The sequence below is a fragment of the Pavona decussata genome, unplaced genomic scaffold (assembly GCF_977016875.1).
Source record: "Pavona decussata unplaced genomic scaffold, jaPavDecu1.1 SCAFFOLD_225, whole genome shotgun sequence".
Taxonomy (NCBI): domain Eukaryota; kingdom Metazoa; phylum Cnidaria; class Anthozoa; order Scleractinia; family Agariciidae; genus Pavona; species Pavona decussata.
Window position 1 is genome coordinate 380,561 of NW_028145630.1, and position 19,961 is coordinate 400,521.

The 19,961-nt window shown below is 38.9% G+C and overlaps 1 protein-coding gene across 8 annotated transcripts; it reads left to right on the forward strand.

Moving 5' to 3' along the window:
* The first annotated feature begins 275 nt into the window (after nt 1-275).
* LOC146458918 (uncharacterized) lies at nt 276-19,225 on the forward strand. 8 transcript variants are annotated; one of them, XM_085090120.1, is made up of 23 exons: nt 276-482; nt 2,673-2,711; nt 3,716-3,784; nt 4,373-4,447; nt 5,423-5,470; nt 6,273-6,308; nt 6,473-6,508; nt 6,815-6,859; nt 7,436-7,468; nt 8,009-8,053; nt 8,412-8,444; nt 10,530-10,571; nt 11,829-11,852; nt 12,241-12,297; nt 13,092-13,169; nt 13,403-13,483; nt 14,002-14,052; nt 15,020-15,070; nt 15,703-15,783; nt 16,784-16,849; nt 17,530-17,595; nt 18,170-18,202; nt 18,834-19,225. In XM_085090120.1, the coding sequence occupies exons 1-23, from the start codon at nt 392-394 to the stop codon at nt 18,854-18,856; spliced, it is 1,203 nt and encodes a 400-aa protein (XP_084946246.1). In that variant the 5' UTR covers nt 276-391; the 3' UTR covers nt 18,857-19,225. The 8 variants fall into 8 exon arrangements, with proteins under 8 accessions (XP_084946246.1, XP_084946248.1, XP_084946247.1 ...); XM_085090122.1 differs by lacking the exon at nt 12,241-12,297; XM_085090121.1 differs by lacking the exon at nt 8,009-8,053.
* Nucleotides 19,226-19,961: the final 736 nt, after the last annotated feature.

A 19,961-nucleotide genomic window follows, 5' to 3' on the forward strand; every position in this document is an offset into this window, starting at 1 on the left:
ACTGAGACGCCTCAATACTATCTAGTAATACGCGTTTCTGGAAGGAATTTTTAAAATATTAATGGTCACTAAGCATCATAGTTTGACTCTAGCGCATAATCTTTCCGGAAACTTTCCGGTTTGCTATAGGCGTGCTGCATATATTTTCATAATTAAGGATCTGCCATAAGGATGCACAGTTGATAGAACACAGGAGACCTTCGTAATAAACTTAATATCAAATTCCGGAATCGCTGATTGGCTATTCAAAATTTATTTCGGTTTAAAAATACTTATCTTCGATCGCGTCTATCAGAGGCAGATCGCAGACGGACGCTAGCTTGGATTGAGTGCGTTTGTTTCATCGAGACACGAAAAAAAACTAGGAATCCTTCATAGCTTACTTGACAAGATGCTGTGGAGTCGATTTATTTTGATTTTCGTGTTAGCGCTGGTCTCTGCGCGCCCATCCCCTGAGCTTAGCCTGGAAGATATCGAGAAAGGTGAGTCGTTAGCGTACGTTAGAAGCACTAGCCTCACGATTTGCACTCGGTCTTATGTTGTAAGACGAAACTGGAAAGGATCGGCGTTATAGACAAGAAGAATAGTGCTTAAATCATTTAATTCAATCTTTTAGAGACTCATTTTACTCGTTGCATCAGTATGTAACGATAAGACCAAGTTTGATACAGCTGTCTTTTAAAATTTGTCAAATAACGCAAACAGATTTTGTCTGTTAACAAAGTATCTACTGAAGACTAACCGCTGTCGTTTCTCGTTTATCCATCGCTTTGTGGATTATTTTCCCTTGTAACATATTACCATTCTTTTCAAGTTTGTTGAACGTAGCTTTTTACAGTACGTGCTGTAAAGATATTTTTAACAAAAATATTCATTCCGATCATGCAAATCCCATTTCCTACCATTAGGTATGTTAATCATTACAGACCTAAGGCAGCCGCCACTATTATTGAATTGGTTCAAAATGTGAAGTGTACTTAGAATGCTGTTTGCGAAGATGTATTCGAAAAAAGATGAAAACATCAAACTTGGGCGCAATCTTAATCTGTCCGTTAAATAATAAACATGTAAATGTATACAGTCGGTATAGTCCGGCGCGCGTAATTTTGTCATCTCTTTGAATCTCCATGTTAGACAACTACGCAGACCATTTTTTAATCAAAGAAAGTCGTTGCTTATAAAGACGATTACTGAGTAGGTGCAAAGTCAGGCCGGGTACAAAAATTATTTAACGGTGGTTACCCGCAGTGTAGGAAAACTGGGTGAAATTTTCATTGTCACCTTTTGACCCGCGAGGAAAGCGCGCGGGATACAATTACCACGCGCGGCGGTCTGCGTATTCTGATAGGCGACCAAACAATGACGCGGTTCATCCTTGACTCAATCATTTCACTGTGTTTTCCAGATTTTGTTATTTAGGTTTTTGCTATGATAGCTATGTTTATCGCCCTTCTCTTTCCACAAATTTAGCAACATTATTATGCATTTAGGCGGGGTAGATTTAGAATTACGTCAGTAAGGCGCTTTGTTGTCTAGCCTACCACTAAACATCGAACCCAAATGTTTATTTTAGCGTTTTATAAATACGTCCGTGGCCTTCTCGAATATTTCGGTGAAACGTTGTTGTGGAAATAGAAACATCTGTTAAATCTTGTTTGTGTAATGTGCATTTTTATAGACACAAAACTCAACCAGGGGATTTAGGTAAATTCAATGCCATCATTTTCATATCTTTCCATCTTACGTTCGATCCATCTTAACCACAAATCACCAAGCCAAATTAATAGCCTAATCTGTTATAAAATTTTAAACCAAGGTTGATTATACACGTCCCAAGGTGAAAATCACGGAATGTAACAAGGCAGATCTCACTGAATTCTCTACAATTCAAAAGCTCCAAGATAACTAACATTCCTTATTTCAAGTTATTTTTGTACGATATTTTGAAGAAAACTCGAAAATGGGATGGTAAGAATTCAGTCCAGTTCCTGAAACTCCCACACCCCTCCTTATTCAGGAAATTTTTGCAAACTTAAAATTTCCCGAGTAAATATTCGCAAAATGCAATGAATTAAGCCAAACCTTCACGAAACATTTTTGTTTTCAAAATGTATTTCTGGCTTTAAATTTTGATGATACAGATAGCAAAAGCGATCCTCTACTTTAGTGTCTGAAGATAGTTTGACGTTTAAATATAGAAAACTGCTCCACGATGTTGTAAAACAATCGCAAAAAATTTAAATAACAGAAAGAACAAATTAGAACTCGAAGCAAACATGGAAAACAGTGTACAAAAACCCTAAAAATGCTCATAAACACGCACAGAAAAGCTCTTAAAACTCCAAACCTAGCACAGACAAAGTTGTTAGTACAGGGACGAATTTCGCAAAAAAGGCAAAAAAGAAAATGCTTTCTTTGTGCGTATTTGCTGTGTTAGGTTCTCAAGGGATATTGTGGTAAAATGTACAGACGCCATCTTTTTCCGTACGGTGGAATGGCGTCAACTAAAGCGAGGGAAAATTGTGGCAAAAGAGTCACGATTAGTTGAGAAAGTAGCGCAATTTCATTAACTAATCACACAGCTTAGTAAAAGAAAAAATAGACAAACTATCTTCGTCTGATGTGTATAATAATAATTGAATGTGGCTTTTATTTATTTTTTTTTTTTTCAGAACTTGAACAGTTAACCGTCAAGGACAACGATGCTTCGGGTAAGGCTTCCGCCCAGTCTGAGTAAAATTCCGCAACCTCGTTCCCAAGGTCTCTACCCTGGGAACGAGGTTGAAAATTCCGTTTCTCATAGAGGATAGTCAAATAGGAAATCTTCCCCCAGACCCTTCTCTGGGTACGAAACTTCAATTGAAGAAAAACCCTCGAGAATGAGATTCTCTTCATTATTTTGAGTGATCCATACGGCGAACTAAACCATGAATAATAGATCAGTGATCCATGCCTAAACAAAACTAAGTACAGAGATTGGATTCCTCGTGTTGTGATGGGAAAATTTATTAATAACCTGTTCATAATGCCTTGAGTGTTCTTTGGCTGGGTTTAAGGAAAAAACTGATATTAATGCGCTTTTCCCTTTTTTTTTCTATTCTTCGTTTAATGATTTAATTTGCGAGGCGGTCTGAGACATCAGTTCAATTTAAGAAGAGGAAGATGCTGGACTGGGGGTCCGGGGATTTTACTGCGATTGAATGTTCTCATACCGTTACGACTTTCATTCCGAAAAGAGGAGATAATTTAAATCCCATTTTCAACAAACCATTCTTACAACGGTACGAGAAACCTGCTGAGTAACAGATTACGAACAGTTTTTTATTTCTCTAAAGGCGTTTTGCGTGAGTGCTCTTTAAAATCGTGCCCCGTGAGGGAACCCCGCGCGGTCCGACGCGTGGCCGACGCGCGGCCAGGAAAGAAAGCCCTCTCCTCGCCGGAGATGTTTCGAGTGCGCTCGCGTGATTTGCCACTTTACCCACCTAGGAACTTGTAGCCGAGGAAAATCTCATAAAGCAAACAATAGATTGTATTACTCAAACGAATCCTTTTACCTAGTAATTGGTTCCCTAGCGTATAAAGCCAAGAGCTAACAAAACTAGATTTCAGGAGTGTTCGAATTCATTTCTCGATCTTGCTTCACCATTTCCGGTGCGCTGTTTAAACTCTCATCGGCATTCAAAACTGACTGCTAAAAATGTTGTGTTGTTTTTAGATTCAGCAAAGTCGACGAGCGACGAGGTCGCACCAGCGATGGAAGACGCCGCTAAAAGGACTGAAACTGGTAAATTCTAAAGTTCTAGTTACAAGTTTAGAACTAAACAGAGGATATAAAGCTTGTTATTCATAGTATTTTATCTCCAGAAACACCCTAGGAACTTAAGATAAAACAAGGGAAGTCTACAAAGCAAATCTGAAGACTTAAGGATATTTTTTTGCCACACGCTGATTGGCTCGTAGCTATTGTCTATAAGAGTACAGACAATGAAAATGACGTCAGATATAACACGCGTGTTTTCTCAACGGTAAAAATAAAGCCAATCCCACTCGTACCTTTTCCATGTTCCTGTAAAAAACAAATCGACAGAAGTTTTCTATGGTCTATACTCTTATAGGCCATAAAATGACGTCATAAAATGTTCAAAACTTGGCAGTAAAAACACTCGCCTGCGGCTCGTGGTTCCACTTGAGTTTTAGCATTTTATGACATCATTTTATGGTCTAAGAGTATAGACCACAGAAAACAGGCCGTCGATTTGTTAATTACATGAGCGTTGTTTGACCCATTTCCTTTCATTTTATCTTCTCTGAATGTCAAGGTACAATTTAATTTTGACAATCACAAGTATTAATTCTTAGTTCGTTTCTTTAGCTGTAAAAGACACCGAACAAAAGAAAGATACGACTATGGAAACCGAAGCGGACACAGATAAAAAGTTGACAGATAGTAAGTACACCCTTAGACAGCTGTAATATTTATTATCTTCTTCAGGACAGAGAAACAAAGTTTTCAATTTCACAAAAAAACGACTGCGATCACCACAGTAAAGCACCGCTCAGCAGCTTTCATTTGTATGTTCGCTCCCACCCATTTCGTCCCCGTAGGATTCGGAGGAGATATTTTAATTTTTGTTGTGGTTTTTTGGCTCGCATGAATCCGTCTATACGTCGTTTTCAACTATAATAGCTCTATAGGTAAATATCAAACGCTGAATAGCTTTCATTTGTGTGGTCACCCCGAGGATGGGATATTTTGCCATCGACTGCAAAATCAGTTATTTTTATGGTCACTAAAAAACATATTTGTATTGGTGGAAACGTCAAAATAATGGTTCAGGTTTGTTAACAGCAACCTTACTAGCGCACAGAAACTGGTTTCATTCATCTTTGGTTCCGGATGGCTAGGATGAAAATGAATTGCAACTTGAGAAAATTGGTTATTTTTTGTCAATTTCGTGCTACGTATCTTGGAAAAATGGCTAAAAAATAGCTGATAAGAGTTTATTTTTGCTCAGAGAAATCATTTCATATTTCCCCCCTGTGCTTTAAGAGCAGTTTTATGTTAGAAAAGAAGAGGTTCTTAATCAAGTATTTTAAAAGTTTTGACCAACACTCAGCAAAATCTCCGTCACAGTGCCCCTTTAAAATCCCAGTCAACACTCGAAATACATTCAAATGATCACTGGATAATGCAACTCCAGAGTTTTGTTTGACCTAGTGTCCATGATATATGAGCCATGCCCGAGAAACAACGACCATTAAATTGTTTTCTGGTTTTTCTTGCAAAGCGAAATCAGCAAGATCTAGCAATATTTCTCGGATCATTGTTTTTAGTTAAAACAATTATTGCCTTCGCACTATCTATCTATCATTTCATATCCAACGCGTGCCCATGGAATAATTGTTAAATATTCACTTGCAGCCCATGCAGATCCGGTAGCCGAGGTGCCTAAAGAACCAGCTAAAATAGGTAAACCTGTTTTCTGCTAGCAGAGGTGACTATTCGTCGCGCAGCCGTCGGGATGTGGGGTAAAGGCGAAAGTTGGTGAACAAGCAGCGAAGCAGAGAGGGGAATGGGGAAGGGAGATATAATCCGGTATATAATCGCGGATTTCGTCGCCCATGGAGGCTTTCGCGCCAAAACTTTATATTCGTGCGTGGACAATATCGCCAGCTACGCAGACTGTCGTCCGATTTTCCCCTGGCCAAGGAAGAGAAATCGCTAGCAGGGAAGTAAAACTGTTGGCCTGTTGCAGGCCGCGGTTCAGATAGTGGGAGCTTCGAGAAAAAATTGCGATGAGAGCGGATAACTAAAGGCGACGAGACTGATTTCTTCTCGTTTGTCAGTTTCCCGCTCGCAATAATGTTGTTAGGACGCTTTGCAATTTTCTTCGTGCCACATACCAAACAACTGAATGCCTGCAACACTCTATAAAACTGGTGCATTTGTTATCTCGGAGAGGATTAATTTCCTGATTTCCAGTACACTTAGTACCTCGTCACATGTGCCGTGTGTTCCTTTGATAATTTGGAGGCATGATGGTGTGAGGTTTTGTCCATGGGGCGTTTGATCGCTTAGCTCCTTTTGTCCGCGCGATGAGTCAACTGGCTCTTTCAACTATATTGGAGACGGACCAACTTTCTGATGGGTGGCAAAAGAGGGTATTATAAAGTTACCAATGTGAAAGTCCTTGGCCTTAATTGTGCGTCGGTCAAGGTGCAAACCATAGTTTGGCCAGTGTTTTAAACCCGTTGAATTCTCTTGATTTTAGACTTCAAGGATACTTCGGCCTACAGGCGGCTTTTGGGTAAGAAAAAATGTCATTTTTTTTAATCTTGAATTGGTTTCTCTCGTGCGCGGCGCCAGCTTTAATAGTTTTTATTTCATCAGACCACTCCATGGAAAAAAGGGGTGAGAAGTTTGTTGTTACAAAGAAAACGTTTACGTTAACGTTTGAACTCTTGATTTCAGAACTCAAGGATACTCCTGCGTACAGGCGGCTTGTGGGTAAGAAAAAATGTACTTTTTTATTTTCGAATTGCTTTCTTGCACGCGCGGCGCGCATCAACTTAGTTTTTATTTCATCCGACCACTCCATGAAAATCAAGGAAAGAAAAGCCTCCTGTTACGAAGAAAAAATCTTCGAGTTTGAGCGGCGCGAACTTAGTTGTTTTTTATTTTTTATTTTATACGAAGACTCCGTGAAAACGGAGAGGAAAAAACCGGGTTACCTAAGATAAAATTGACTAACTTTGTTGAAAGCCATCGGGGTTTGTATCATCATCTAACGGCTTTACTCCGTTTAATTTTTAGCATCAATATCTGCTAAAGAACAACCACCAATCGTCCCAAAACCGCGTAAGTAATGAACGTGAAGTGTCAACCGTGTCCTTACCCTACCCCTGTGGAGGGCCATGAAAAGACGTTGGTGATATTTCAGTCTTGTACAAGATAAGAAAGAATCAAAATATTCATTAGTCTGAAATGTGGGTTAGGGGGAGGAGACGGCTGGCATTTCAGACTAAATATTCATCACTATGTTATGTTTCGAAGAGTTTTGCACAGCGTAACGATCTAAGTACTGAACGTGTCTTAGCGCTGTCTGACGAAAGTACATCAGTAATGCCGATTGTAAAGAATGCAGCCCAAGCACTCGTCCGTAAGAAATTTCCTAGAAAAACACCTTAAAATATGGTCTATCTTTCCCTAAACGTAGCTATCTTAAGAAACAAACAGCTGTGAAATGTTGTCAAAAATGTTTTAATGACCCTCATTACTCGGAAGATAGCGAGCAGCTTCCGACGCCAAATGATTTTTCTCACTTATTCCCATTCATCTCCCTCCCAGTTGTTTAGAGATGCGCGTGGAATATGGCGATACATATTACTGCATGATCTCGTCTTTATATACTAGTAATACGCTTTTCTTTTATAGATTTTCCGGAAGCTCCATACAGGAGGACTTACGGTAAGCAACTCAGGGGAGTGCTGTGTAAACAAAAGAGAAAAGTTAAAGGCTAGAAATTTGGACGGAAGAGCAAAGTGGAATTTCAGATTTCCGCTCACTCCTGATCCTCTCGTCAGCTGTTTATTTCGTGCCTTTACTGTTCCCTACGCTTGAGTGTGTTCTTAACCAGGGCCCGCCCCTATGGGACAATTATTTCTTGAAAGTATCTTGATTGATTAGTGATTACTAAAAAAAAACTCAAATCAAAGTTCACATTAACCCAGGCCAGGGTTGGCTTTGTTAGGCTTTGAACAACTGAGACCAGTTTGCGCTTCTTGCAAGCTCGTTCTCAAGGTCTACTAACTCCCAGCGAAGGACGGGAAGAAAAGAGAGCCCTGGAAACAAGGTGGTTGTATCTCGCCCGAGTATCTCTGAGCCGAAAGATTTAGAGAGTCGTTCTGTGGCCTGTACACCAGTAAGCTTGTTTGTTAATTGCAAGTGAAAAGTCCATCGGGGTTTGTATTGTCATCTAACTGCTTTATGTACTCCGTTTATTTTTAGCATCAATGTCTGCTAAAGAACAACCACCAATCGTCCCAAAACCGCGTAAGAAATAAAGTGAAGTGTCAACCGTCTCCTTACCCTGAAAGAACTTGCTGATATTTCAGTGTTGTTCAAGATTGGGAATAATAAAAATATTCATTATCAAACTCTGATTCGAACAGCTCTGAACAACGCCGCCGAAAGTGATGATCTAAATACTGAACGCCGCGCGGATCGGCCGTGCGTGGAAATGACCCTCCATTAAAGGGCATTAAAATTTCCATGATTCTGATTGGTCGATTAGGTTGTTTAAATTTTGAACATATAATTGGAATTTATATGTTTCTGAGTGATATGCTTTTGATACAACTCCGTCGATAATTACGTCTTTATATACTAGAAATATACTTTTCTTTTATAGATTTCCCCGAAGCTCCATACAGGAGGACTTACGGTAAGCAACTCAGGCGAGCGCTAAGGTTGACGTGGACTTTTGAGCGGAGGTGAAAAGTGTAATGTAAGACTTACGCTCCATTCTCGCGCCAGCAGTTTACTGTTCGCTGCTTGAGTGAGTTCTAAAGCGGAACAGTTTCTCATTCGTGTTTTCGCGCTTTTGGTAATGAAACTTCTCAAACCACGGATACTTGTGCAGACTGCTTGCAATCGCGTTCTGGATAGTAGAGAGGGTGCGCGCTGTCACGCGAGCGAAGGAACCGAAAGATCTCCTCCCTCCGGTCTCTTGTCGTTTTATCTTCGTTCGTTTCAGACTCTTCGCACCCTTGATGGCTTCGCTGTTTGCCAAGTCAGAAAGGGCCTACCACCAGTGTGACAGTGATGTTACACGTTATGTTTATCGTGGTCAAACGTAATAAATAAATAAATAAATTGAATAAGAAAAGATAAGCAAGCTGATAAGTTTTTTTGTGAGTTTGTAAGTTAACTAAATCGCAGCCTGCAGAACATGTTTTATTATTATTTTTTTTTGCGTTTTTCAGGCGAGCAAGCGCGGGTCACGCACGACGTGAGGGGCGCGACCATGACTAGCGCTTGCCTCCGCTCACCTGAAAAACGCAGAAAGATAAGGCTTGTTCTGCGGGCTAACTAAATCCCTTTACGATATACTAAACAGGTTCACTTCAAAAGAACTTGAAATGTTTTAGTGAATCGGAAAATGATTTAGTAAGCTTACAGACTGACATAAAACTTAGCTTCGAGCTCTGAAGTAAAGACATAATAAACCTTTATTGCCTTGGGTTTTAAAGGGGGATTATCATGGTGTTTTTGACTTTTTTTGTTAAAAATGGTGAAATAAGACCTTAACTTCGCTACAAAATAATTCTAGAACAACGAGAGGAGAGAAAACAACTCAGTTCTTGAAAGGGACAACTCGTGATCTATTCTAGCGTATTTTGGAAACAAAAATGAGAGAACTTGAAAAACATTAGCCTAATATTTTTCAAGTTTCAATCCATTCCGACCTACGCTATCTCTGGTTAGAAACACTAATCGACAGTTTTATTGCATTGGGGTGATAATTTATAACAAACCTAGACAATTATTTTTTGTTTCTTTTGTCAGACAAACATTTTTGGGTTTTGGAATTACATCAGATTTTCGTGATACTTCCCCTTTAAGGTTTAAGGTTTTTATTGTTATGCACTATTTCAATGGTTTACAACAAAAGGAAAATTACAATATACAGCTATTTCAATTAACGTTGTCGGTTCAAAGCATAAAGCTAAAAGACAAAACCGAAAGTTTACGTGGGATTTTTATGAATAAATTTATCAAAATCAGTCATGCCTGGAGAAAACAATAGGTTGTAATTAGCAGTACAATGACCTGCACGTGCAGGGATGATTTTGATGAAATTATTCATAAAAAATAATCCCACAAAACATTGCGGTCTTGTCTTTTAGCTTTATTTTGATCCGACAACGTTAATTGAAATAGCTGTATAAGAAAAGTAACATAAAGACAGCATTAAATTACATAAATGTGAAAAGTAAAATGTGCTCAGTGACCAAAGGAGCTTAGGCCTAGGTTGGTAACTGGCGTATAACGTGCAACTAAATAGAGCAAAAAAAGTAAAGAATAATAAAAGTGTAATAATAGAAACATACTACAATTTTTACATAAAAAACAATAGGAATGATAATTAATAGTGAGGGCAGTACCTTTATGTTAACCGACTTTTCTTTTTTTTTTTTTTTTTTTACGTTTGACCGAAGTTAACAAGTGACGATCTGCAACGAATATTTTTGTAGGAAAATCACCTGTGTATGCCGCAACACACAACAATTAGCATGAACGATTTTCAGATTTTGCAAGTTTTAATCCGCCCTTCCAAAAAATTGCAACTCGTTAATTCCCACGACCAAATATTTCTTTAAAAATATGCCCTTAAAAAATTTTCCTGTGTAACATCACCTAAGACCACGCGTAAATGGGTACGACTCAACCCAAAGCACAGATTGTCGAGATGTAATTTGAAACCCAATCTTATCGAGTTTTCTTTTTTTCCCTCGAACTTATACAGATTATAGGAAATACGACGATACTCCTATCTTGCCCAAATCATGTAAGTATGTTTGATTAACATTGTTTATTGTTTAATTCCGCTATAATGGCCAGCAAAAGTAACAAAAGAACATGTTTTCTCTCCGAAAGACCATACCGAGTTTGTAACCAGAAGAACATACGGAAAGCAGCTTATATGCTACTGGTGTTAATCTTGTACCGAACATTCTAATTTCAGGATAGAGCGGTTTTCAATTGAGTGTCGAAAGTAATTTCCCGCTTGCTTTGGTTTTGTATTACTACGCTCTGTGATTGGTTAACAAAACACGCGCCACGTTCTCAACCAATGGGAATCCAAACCAAAACTCTCGTTTTCCCGCCCTTGGCACCAGTTACACGTATTTGTTTCGAATTCTGATTGGCTCGTTGTGTTGTTTACATCTGTTGCGATTGGCCAGAGCAATTACTTTGGTTTTGGTTTTACGACACTCAATTGGAAACCGCTCTATGCTAAAACGTTTCTTGTATATCATATGTCGCGTTTTCCCTAGGTTTACAGCATTAAATAATTTCTATCACGGTCTCCAGTTGCATGTTTTCTCTTGTTGTGTTGCAACATAGTTAACTGAAGCACTGCTCGTGAAACCTGCCATTTTCAAAGTTGATAACTATGTTGCGTAAATGGAATAAAATTAAGGAATTCAATAGTTAATGTTTAAAGGCAAAGTTTCATGGGGTTTGTGACCTCTTTTGTTAAAAATAGTGAAATTAGACCTTCGCTTAGTTACAAAATAATTCTTGAACAACGAGAGGAAGCAAATCAACTCAATTCTTGAAAAGAACAACTCATGATCTGTTCTAGCGCATTTTTGGAAAACAAAAATGCGTGAACTTGAAAAACATTAGCCTAACATTTTTCAAGTTTCAATCCATTCCGACCTTATTCTGTCTCAGGCCAGAGGCACTAATCGACAGTTTTATTGCACTGGAGTGATAATTTATAACAAAACTAGACAATTTCTTTTTCGTTTCTGTTGACAGACAAACGTTTTGGGGTTTTGAAATGACATAAATTTCCCGTGACACTTCCCCTTTAAATAATTGTTATTTACGATGTTCAGTGACTTACAATGACTTGTAATTGAAGCCAGTCTTTGTCAACTCCATGTATATATAAATTTTATCGACCGTTATTTTTTAATCTTGAAAATAATGCCATGATCACATCGAAACGTCGCGCGACTGACTTTTTCACTGTTTTTTAGCATAAGTTTGATCAGTTATTAACCATTGCCTTTTAAATCATTTTCTGCCTCAGATTTCCCTGAGAGAAGGACATTTGGTAAGAGAAATGCTATGACAGTACTTCATTTCTAATTTATAAATATTACACTAAGACCTAGAGTTGCCCGAAGTAGACGTGGAGAAAGAAGACAGAAAATTCCACAATAATGACGTAACCTAGAGTGACGAATGAAGTCAAACTCATTTCCAGGGTCCTCTCTAATTGGACCTTGGGAGCGAGGTTGGAATGAAGTTAGTGGAGACTAAACTGAAGTATTGGACAGATCTCTTTGGTGTGAACAGAAGTCATCAATGTCAGCGCCCCTGGCTCGTAATGCACACGTATTTGCGTCTGAATAAGCAAGTTAATACGTGTTGCCCTTTTCTGTTTAATCAGAGAAATATAACTACAATGAGATAATACGTGTTTTCTATATTTTTAAAAGGAGTGAGTCATCCATACCTCCCTCCGCTTGTACCTCCTGAATCTCGTTCATTATCTGGTACGTGTTAGTGCCTATCTCCAGTCATAATATAGATGGCAATCATTTGCATGCCCACACTCAGTGAAGATTTCATTCAAACTCAAAAGTTAGAATCACTTGTCAAACATTACAGTGGTACTGATTAATCCGTTCACAAAAGTACCATGAAAAGCGCTGGCCGTGTTAGCAGAAGTTTTATTTTGGCCTAGTTTATGTCTCGCATTGAATTGCCGTCGAACATAGTTTAAGTGGCCTAGAATGCAGATTTGATTCTAATTTGTAACGTGGGCGCTCTCCGACGTTACTCAGTAAGATACGACGTAAATTCTGTCCATTTTCTTTAGCACTAAAGAAAATGACTAAATTAGGTGTTTACATGTGGTTCGAGCCAAAAACGTTGCCGTAGTAACGAGATAGCTGTGAGCCTCGATACTTGAGTAATTTGGCCACCGTAAAGAGAATCGAAAAATCTAATCTCTTAACGGTGGCCACATTACTTTATAAACGCTGTTCAAAAAACCAAATATTCGTTTCCACTTCGTTCCGACGCAGCACAACAGTTTATTTATAAACAAACTCCCTTATACTACAAATGGATTGAGTCTTTTGACCCCTGACCTGCGTTGGCCATTTCCTATGCCTTTTCGGATTTCTAATATCGCAAAAACCTAAGATCATCCTCCTATACGTACTAAGTGAAGTGAATTTGCTTGGTTATGCAATAAGCGTACCTCGTTTTGCGGTTGAAAACATCACTAGTGCATCAGTTGTTGCTCCTCTCGTTCGAATAATCTAATTCAATTACTTTGCAGATGATTTTAACGTAAACCGCAGAAGGCTTTTACCAAATTCTGACCGAATAGAAAGTTTGAGAGAGCTTTCTTCTGCAGGTAAGATAAAACAAAAAAATAAATAAAATCATCATCGTTATCTTGTAATAACTTAGTTTTGTAAGCAGAGCACTAATTGGGGACGCTCTGAAGAACTTTAATTGGTTTCCTTAATTTTGTTGAAAGCCATCGGTCGACATCGGTTTTACAGTTTGTGTATATTCATCTATTCCTTTTGGCTTCAGCTCTCATTATTTTATTGAAAGTCCCTGATTTCTTAATCTTCTTTTCAGGTCATGCTGATTTTGACGGGTATCGCAGAGGATTTTTATCAAATACTGACGCACACGAAAGCACAAGACGGCTACCGTCAGGTAAAATGCTAACACTTACACAATACTTGCCACTCTTTTTTGACTCAATCAATCAATCAATCAATCAATCAATCAATCAATCAATCAATCAATCAATCAATCAATCAAACAAACAAACAAACAAACTAGCGTTCCTACCGTTCGAGGATATTTACTGGTATCTTCGGTTCGTGTTAAAACTCTTCCGACTCCGTCAGGTCGTGTTCAAAAATCGACAGAATGCACCAGGTATAAGTTTTGTTAAGTCTTCAATCATCTGAAACTGAGGGGGTTAGTTTCTAAACAAACTGTGTTGCTGTGTCGGTGGAGGAGTGAAAAGGAATATTTCGTTTTATCAACCACCTGGTTTTGTCAACTCAGACTGCGCTCTGAGGTCAGGCCACCGCTCGAACGTCGGCTCTCGAAACTCTAGCAAAATTACGTTATCAACTATTTTGACAATACCAAATATCTGAAACTGAGGACATAATTAGTGCTAAACAACAGCAGTAACAGCACATGGGTTTTTTTCCCTCCAGATATTACTAAAACGGAACGGAAGTCAATTTCCAGTGGAAGCTGGGTTCCAGGTCAGACAACATACATCTATTAATAGTAATTAATAATTAATAAATAAGATAATCATATATTCGTTTTAAAAAGATTGAAAGAGATGTCTCCACAGGAAAGTACTGACTGGGTACTGGGTAGCTTCCATTTGAAAAATCACACTTGAAGATTCCATTCACAGACTCAAAGTAAGAGCCATCTTGTAGACGTTTCTTGTAGTTTACAACGTCACAGGAAAATACTGCTCCATATTTTAGCTTTAATTTTAATGATCACACTTTAGGGTCTCAAGTATTAGAACCACCTTTTGTTAATCAGTTTTGTTGCTCATACAAAGATGATCACAAGGACACAAATACAAATATTCAGATACGTACAAACTCTTACACTTGTTACGAACACTGTAAAACACCTTGCACAACGTAACAAACAGCACCACAGGAAAGTACTGCTCAGTAGCTTTCATTTGAATGGTCACACTTTAGGATTTCATCCACAGACTCAAAAGTAGTACCACCTTGTACAGCATGATAAACAGCACCACAGAGAAGTACTGCTCAGTGGCTTTTATTTTAATGATCGTACTTTAGGATTTCATCCATAGACGCAAATCTTAGTACCACCTTGTATAGCATAATAAACAGTACCACAAGAAGGTACTGCCCAGTATCTTTATTTGAAGGTCATACTCTAGGACTTCGTTCACAGACTAAGAAGTTAGCACCACCTTCTCCAGTACAATAAACAGCGTCACACTGGCAGGAAAGTACTGCTCGGGAGCTTTCAGTTGAATGGTCACACGTTTTTGAGACTGTACTCCAATGAGTGAAAAGTTACAATTATCTTGTCCAGCGCAATACATAAAATGACAAGAAAGTGTTGCTTGGCAGCTCCTTCATTTGTGTTTTTACACTTTGAGATTTCATTCACATTGTTGTGTCTTGTGAAACCATCGTCACCCTGGATGTTTTCCTATCAATCTACTAGGATCTGAGCCTGTGAAAGTACCTGAGAGAATACCCGCTCCTTTCAATCGAGGTAAGTATCTGGCTCCACTCGTCATCGTCATCATCATCATCGTCATCATCATCATTGTTATCATCATCATCATCATCGTCATCATCATCATCATCATCATCATCATCATCATCATCATCATCATGGTTATCATCCTCCTCAACAGCAACAGCTTTATTTTTTTTCACAATAATTACATTTAATGGACTGGTCCAACAGGTAGCAATTGCTAATTTAAGTGGACCAGTCATGAATCAGCCGGAAAGAACAATGTTATAATTACACATTAATTTTAGAAGGAATTTCAGTAGAACTTGGAATACAAAAGTGAATAACATTTTTGCCCCGCTTCCTTCAATGACAAATTAGCTTGGGAAAATTCTACAGTCTCTCTTTTAATCCAGCAATCTCTTTCCGTAAGGCTTGATTTGCTTTCCGCAATTTGTCGCTCCCGGTCACAGTGAGTGATGAAAATGGAACCAGTTAATGTATAGCGTCCAGAGCGCTCGAACACACGTCACAGATTCAACGCTGGTACTCGCCGTCCTCTTCTTCTTCTCTGATGTCGTCGTCGTCTTCTATGCACTGGAGGAAAGAGGTCGCAAAAACTTTCAAAGACCAACTAAATATCCTTGCTTTTGGTCTTATTACAGATACCGATGTTCGCTCTTACAACGATGTACACATGCAGTTGAATGATAAAGAAACCGAGGACCTAATTCACGGAAAATACGGTAAGAGACAGTTAAACGTATGGGCTACTCTCCCTGGTTCGTCCTTCTTGAAATGTTAAACCTAAATATATTATTGTTTTCTCTCGTAACCGTCTTAATCTTTCCCAGCCGTCAGGTTTCTTACAATAGTCAGCTTACGCAACAGGACGGCTGAGGGAAGGGGACGGTGAAATATCGCTGTGTGACATGCCAACAAGACATCTTAGTACCTTCACATTTTTAGGCGATTTGCGACTAAAACTGGTGTTGTCTCATCTGTAACAACGGGAAAACCACGAGCGGTAGAAATGTTGCAATCTAGAGTCACGAAAACTTGGCCGTCACGTTGGTCACACAAGGACAATTTGCCGTCCCACCACATCAGCCGTCCTGTTGCGTAAACTCGCTAATGATTAATTTTTCTTTCTTTCGTTGTTCTCTTCAGTTTGAATTGATTCCTTCTTTACATTTCGAGATGTTACAAAAATGAAATAAAGTTGAAGTGAATGAAGTCTCAGTGAAAGTTGCACATATACACAAAACAATGAATTAGAACGGTGGATTTTGTGGGGACAAATTTTCAATTCTGAGTTTCAAGAGAAATGAGTATCCCTGCACTTACATGTAATAATTGAAAAAGGAAAGAAAATCATCGTCTTTGAGACCTGGTCCCGATTGTATAAAACAACTTAGATTACGGGCATTTTTCTGACACCGTTAATCTTTAGGAACGCAGGAAACGGTGTCAGAAAAATGCCCGTAATCTTAAGCTGCTTTATGTATCCGGGCCCTGGAATTCAAGAGAGCCATTGGGGTTTATTGGGTTAAGATGTCTTTAACCCTCTAAGCCCTAACAGTGATCAACATCAAATTTCCACTTGAAATATCAAGGAATCTTCTTGATATTTTAATAAATTCTCCCCAGTTCTTTTATAGGAATAGTATGGGGACAAGATAGGAGAATTTGTTCTTTGATATTAGATGTTAAAGGGTTTAATCGTACCGGGTGTTCTTCTCGCAGGTTTGACTGACGCGGAGAAGCGAAAGAGATATCTAATGGAGCTGTTGGCAGAGAAGATCAAATCAAGTAAGAGGGCTATGATCTAAGCAAGACGATTTAGGAATATTCAGTACGTTAGAGGCAGGTCCGTAGCCACACCAAAATTTTAACCGAGGCCGTAGTAAAACAAGAAAAAAATCAATACATTTGGTTTGCGGGATAAAGCAAAACCATGACAATGCTCCTTTCCTTTTGCGAACTGATTTTTCACGGCTGTATTTTGAATCTCACATAACGGCTGGTGGTCGCCAATATCCTTCTTTTCCTATTTGAAATCTTTCTCAGATATTACTTGAAAACGTCAGGTTTCCCTGGAAAGGCCGTAGCTATGTTCGAAATGTCTTAAACATGTTGAAGGTGGAATTTTTTGCTTAACCAACTGCCTCGCTTGCCTCTAGAGCGGCTATGGGCCTCGGGTCCGTTTTTGGAAAGCCCCAATAACTTTTAACCGGGACCAATGAATATTTTTTACCAAACACGTTTAAAATATATTTTGCCTGATTCCCAGCCCATCTGCATCAACTTAACAGTGGTTTTCGATCATTTATCATACACGACATTGTGGACAGGTTGGTCGAAGACCCTTTGAAGCTCTTTGACCACTTGTCCATAACCGAGGTTCAAACATGTTTCTTGTCTTCCAATCAGTTTCGATTTTGCCATCCTCTGTTCCCAACATTTCTGATGCAAGTTTGTTGCTTATTTAGAAGTGGCTGAAGCTCAGAAACGGGGTCTGAAAGTTCCGGACAAAATTATGGACTTTCTTTGGGACTGTAAGTACTGTTTTGTAAAGAAAGGGGAAGGTTTGTGGACAGAAAGGGACGAGAGAAAGAGAGAGGGAGAGAGACAGACACACAGACAGACAAAGATACAGAGATGACGAATAGACTAGTGGGATTACTTTAATAAATGAATCAAGGACGGTGCCTACTAATAACAGAGTTTTTTTGCGCAGTTTATTATGTGCGGGAAAAGCAGATCTTAGCAAGGGCTATTGGCATCCAAAAAGAAAATTGGTGGTAACCACGCACTTTTTAGAGATAATTAAGCAACAATAATTCTAAAAGGCGTTAAGTTACAAAGCAATGTATGGCATTTTCCCCCAAATTGAAGCTTTATTATCTCTGAAAATGCATGGTTACCCCCCAGTTTTCATTCCGGATACCAAGAGTACTTGCTAAGTTCTGCTTTCTCTGCATAGTTTTAAACCGCGCAAAAATATCCCTGTATTAGTAGGCACCACCCATTGGAAACCCGAGTATCTCGAGATGCACAGAACGTATACGCGGTAACAGAAGTAGGCACCGTCCATAATTGGAACTAAATTTGCTAATGTTTTTGTTTTAGATGAATCGCGGCGTAGCACGGTTCCTGAAACTGGTAAGTAACTCCACAGCTGATTAGAGCAAAGATAAAATAATAACAACTGACAGGTCATCTCAACCTTCGGCAACGTTGCAAAACTAATCGCTTTAGTTTTCGGAGGGGCAAATACGACGTTAAAAGTACGATTCAAAAGCTCATTAACAATTCATAAGCCCATTGACCTATCAAATGGTTGATAAAACATCACGTGCAGTGGTTTTATAACCGATAAAACCTCCTCCTTATTAGTATGCGGTGTTTAATGTTTTTCTCGTATGCTAATTTCCAACGTTCGCAAAAGCACCATTGTTATGAACTCTCTTGACATACGATTCTCCAGGAATGTTTTTGAAGCCGTTCAAAAAACTTGCAGCACGTGTTTTATCAGGTCTAAAACCACTCGGCTGCGCCTCGTGGTTTTAAATCTCGATAAAACACTGCTGCTCGTGTTTTAAACATTACACAAATGGAAACCACATTACAACTATTTTGCCTTGATGTTCTCAATGTGTGTCCGGTCCCTGATAAAAGGTACGGTTTCAAACTAAAACTTAGCTTGTCAACCAAACGGATAAATGTGTTAATAATGCTTGAAAAATATCAGCTCCACTCAATTCAGTCTGAATGTACTTTTTACGTTTTCCAGATAAAACCCACTTCAGCCACTGAGGAGATGATCTTGAATTGGGAAAAATCACAAAGAACATTTATGGCTGGACTATAACATAGTATAAATGATGATTAGTTTAGACTGAGCCAGCATTACTGTACAGCCTGCAGCATGATAATGCGCATGCACATGTTCACTATGTTTATTTTGTCACGGGATGTCAAAGAAGTGAGTAAGACTTGTAGATTTAAGGTTTTATCGCCAGTAATAAAGGTATAGGAATCTTGTACGAATCTTTTTGCATTTTATAGAGTTATTGTTGTAAATGAAATATATTTGTTAGTTTCAAGAACTTTTGTAACTGCGTCCTCTTGGACGCACTCACAATAAACCCGGGAGTGGTAATAAAAGTTGTAATGTTAAAACGATTAACTGGCATTGAAATCATTATTCTACATTGCTTTAATCGTTCTGGCTTCCTAGCGTCTGTTTGTACTGCCATGGCTTTGCTTGACTTTAAATTTTTCAGGGGTGTTATCACCATCTACCCGTCTTGTTGATTCCGTTGCTAAGCTTGGCCCTATATACATTTATGAAATAATCATTCCAAGTTTCAGTGATATTTTGGGCGTCGGTAACAGTATTCCTGTTGACAGAAAGTTCACCAACATGTGTGGATTTGTGTTTTTTCCTGAGAAGGGTGTTGATAAGCTTCTATGTTCTTTGTAGTCTCCTACGCAGCCGTTTTTAGGCTCGTCACGCAACGCTTCACGTTGGGTAACGAGCCTAAAAACGGCTGCGTAGGAGACTATGTTCTTTGGGGACTGGATGTCGAACAGTATTTAATTTCGCTGCAAAAATATTTTGACTGTGCTCTGTGTTTTTCAATATTGACTTTGTTACGGGCGGATTGATATAAGTCATAACAAGTTTGTTCGAAGATGATCCACCTTGTCTGGGGAAGGGGGTTATCGAAGACACCGCCTATCTCATGAACATTACCGACAAAATTTTATTGGCTTTAAAATTTATTTTGGATGAGGCCCAGGGGACAGAATAAAACCTCTCACTCGCCTTCGAGGAAAACGATATTCAATATACATTAGGCTTCGTTGGGGTTCCTCAGTCATGTGCCAGGGAACGCTACTTAATCACTTAATTCCC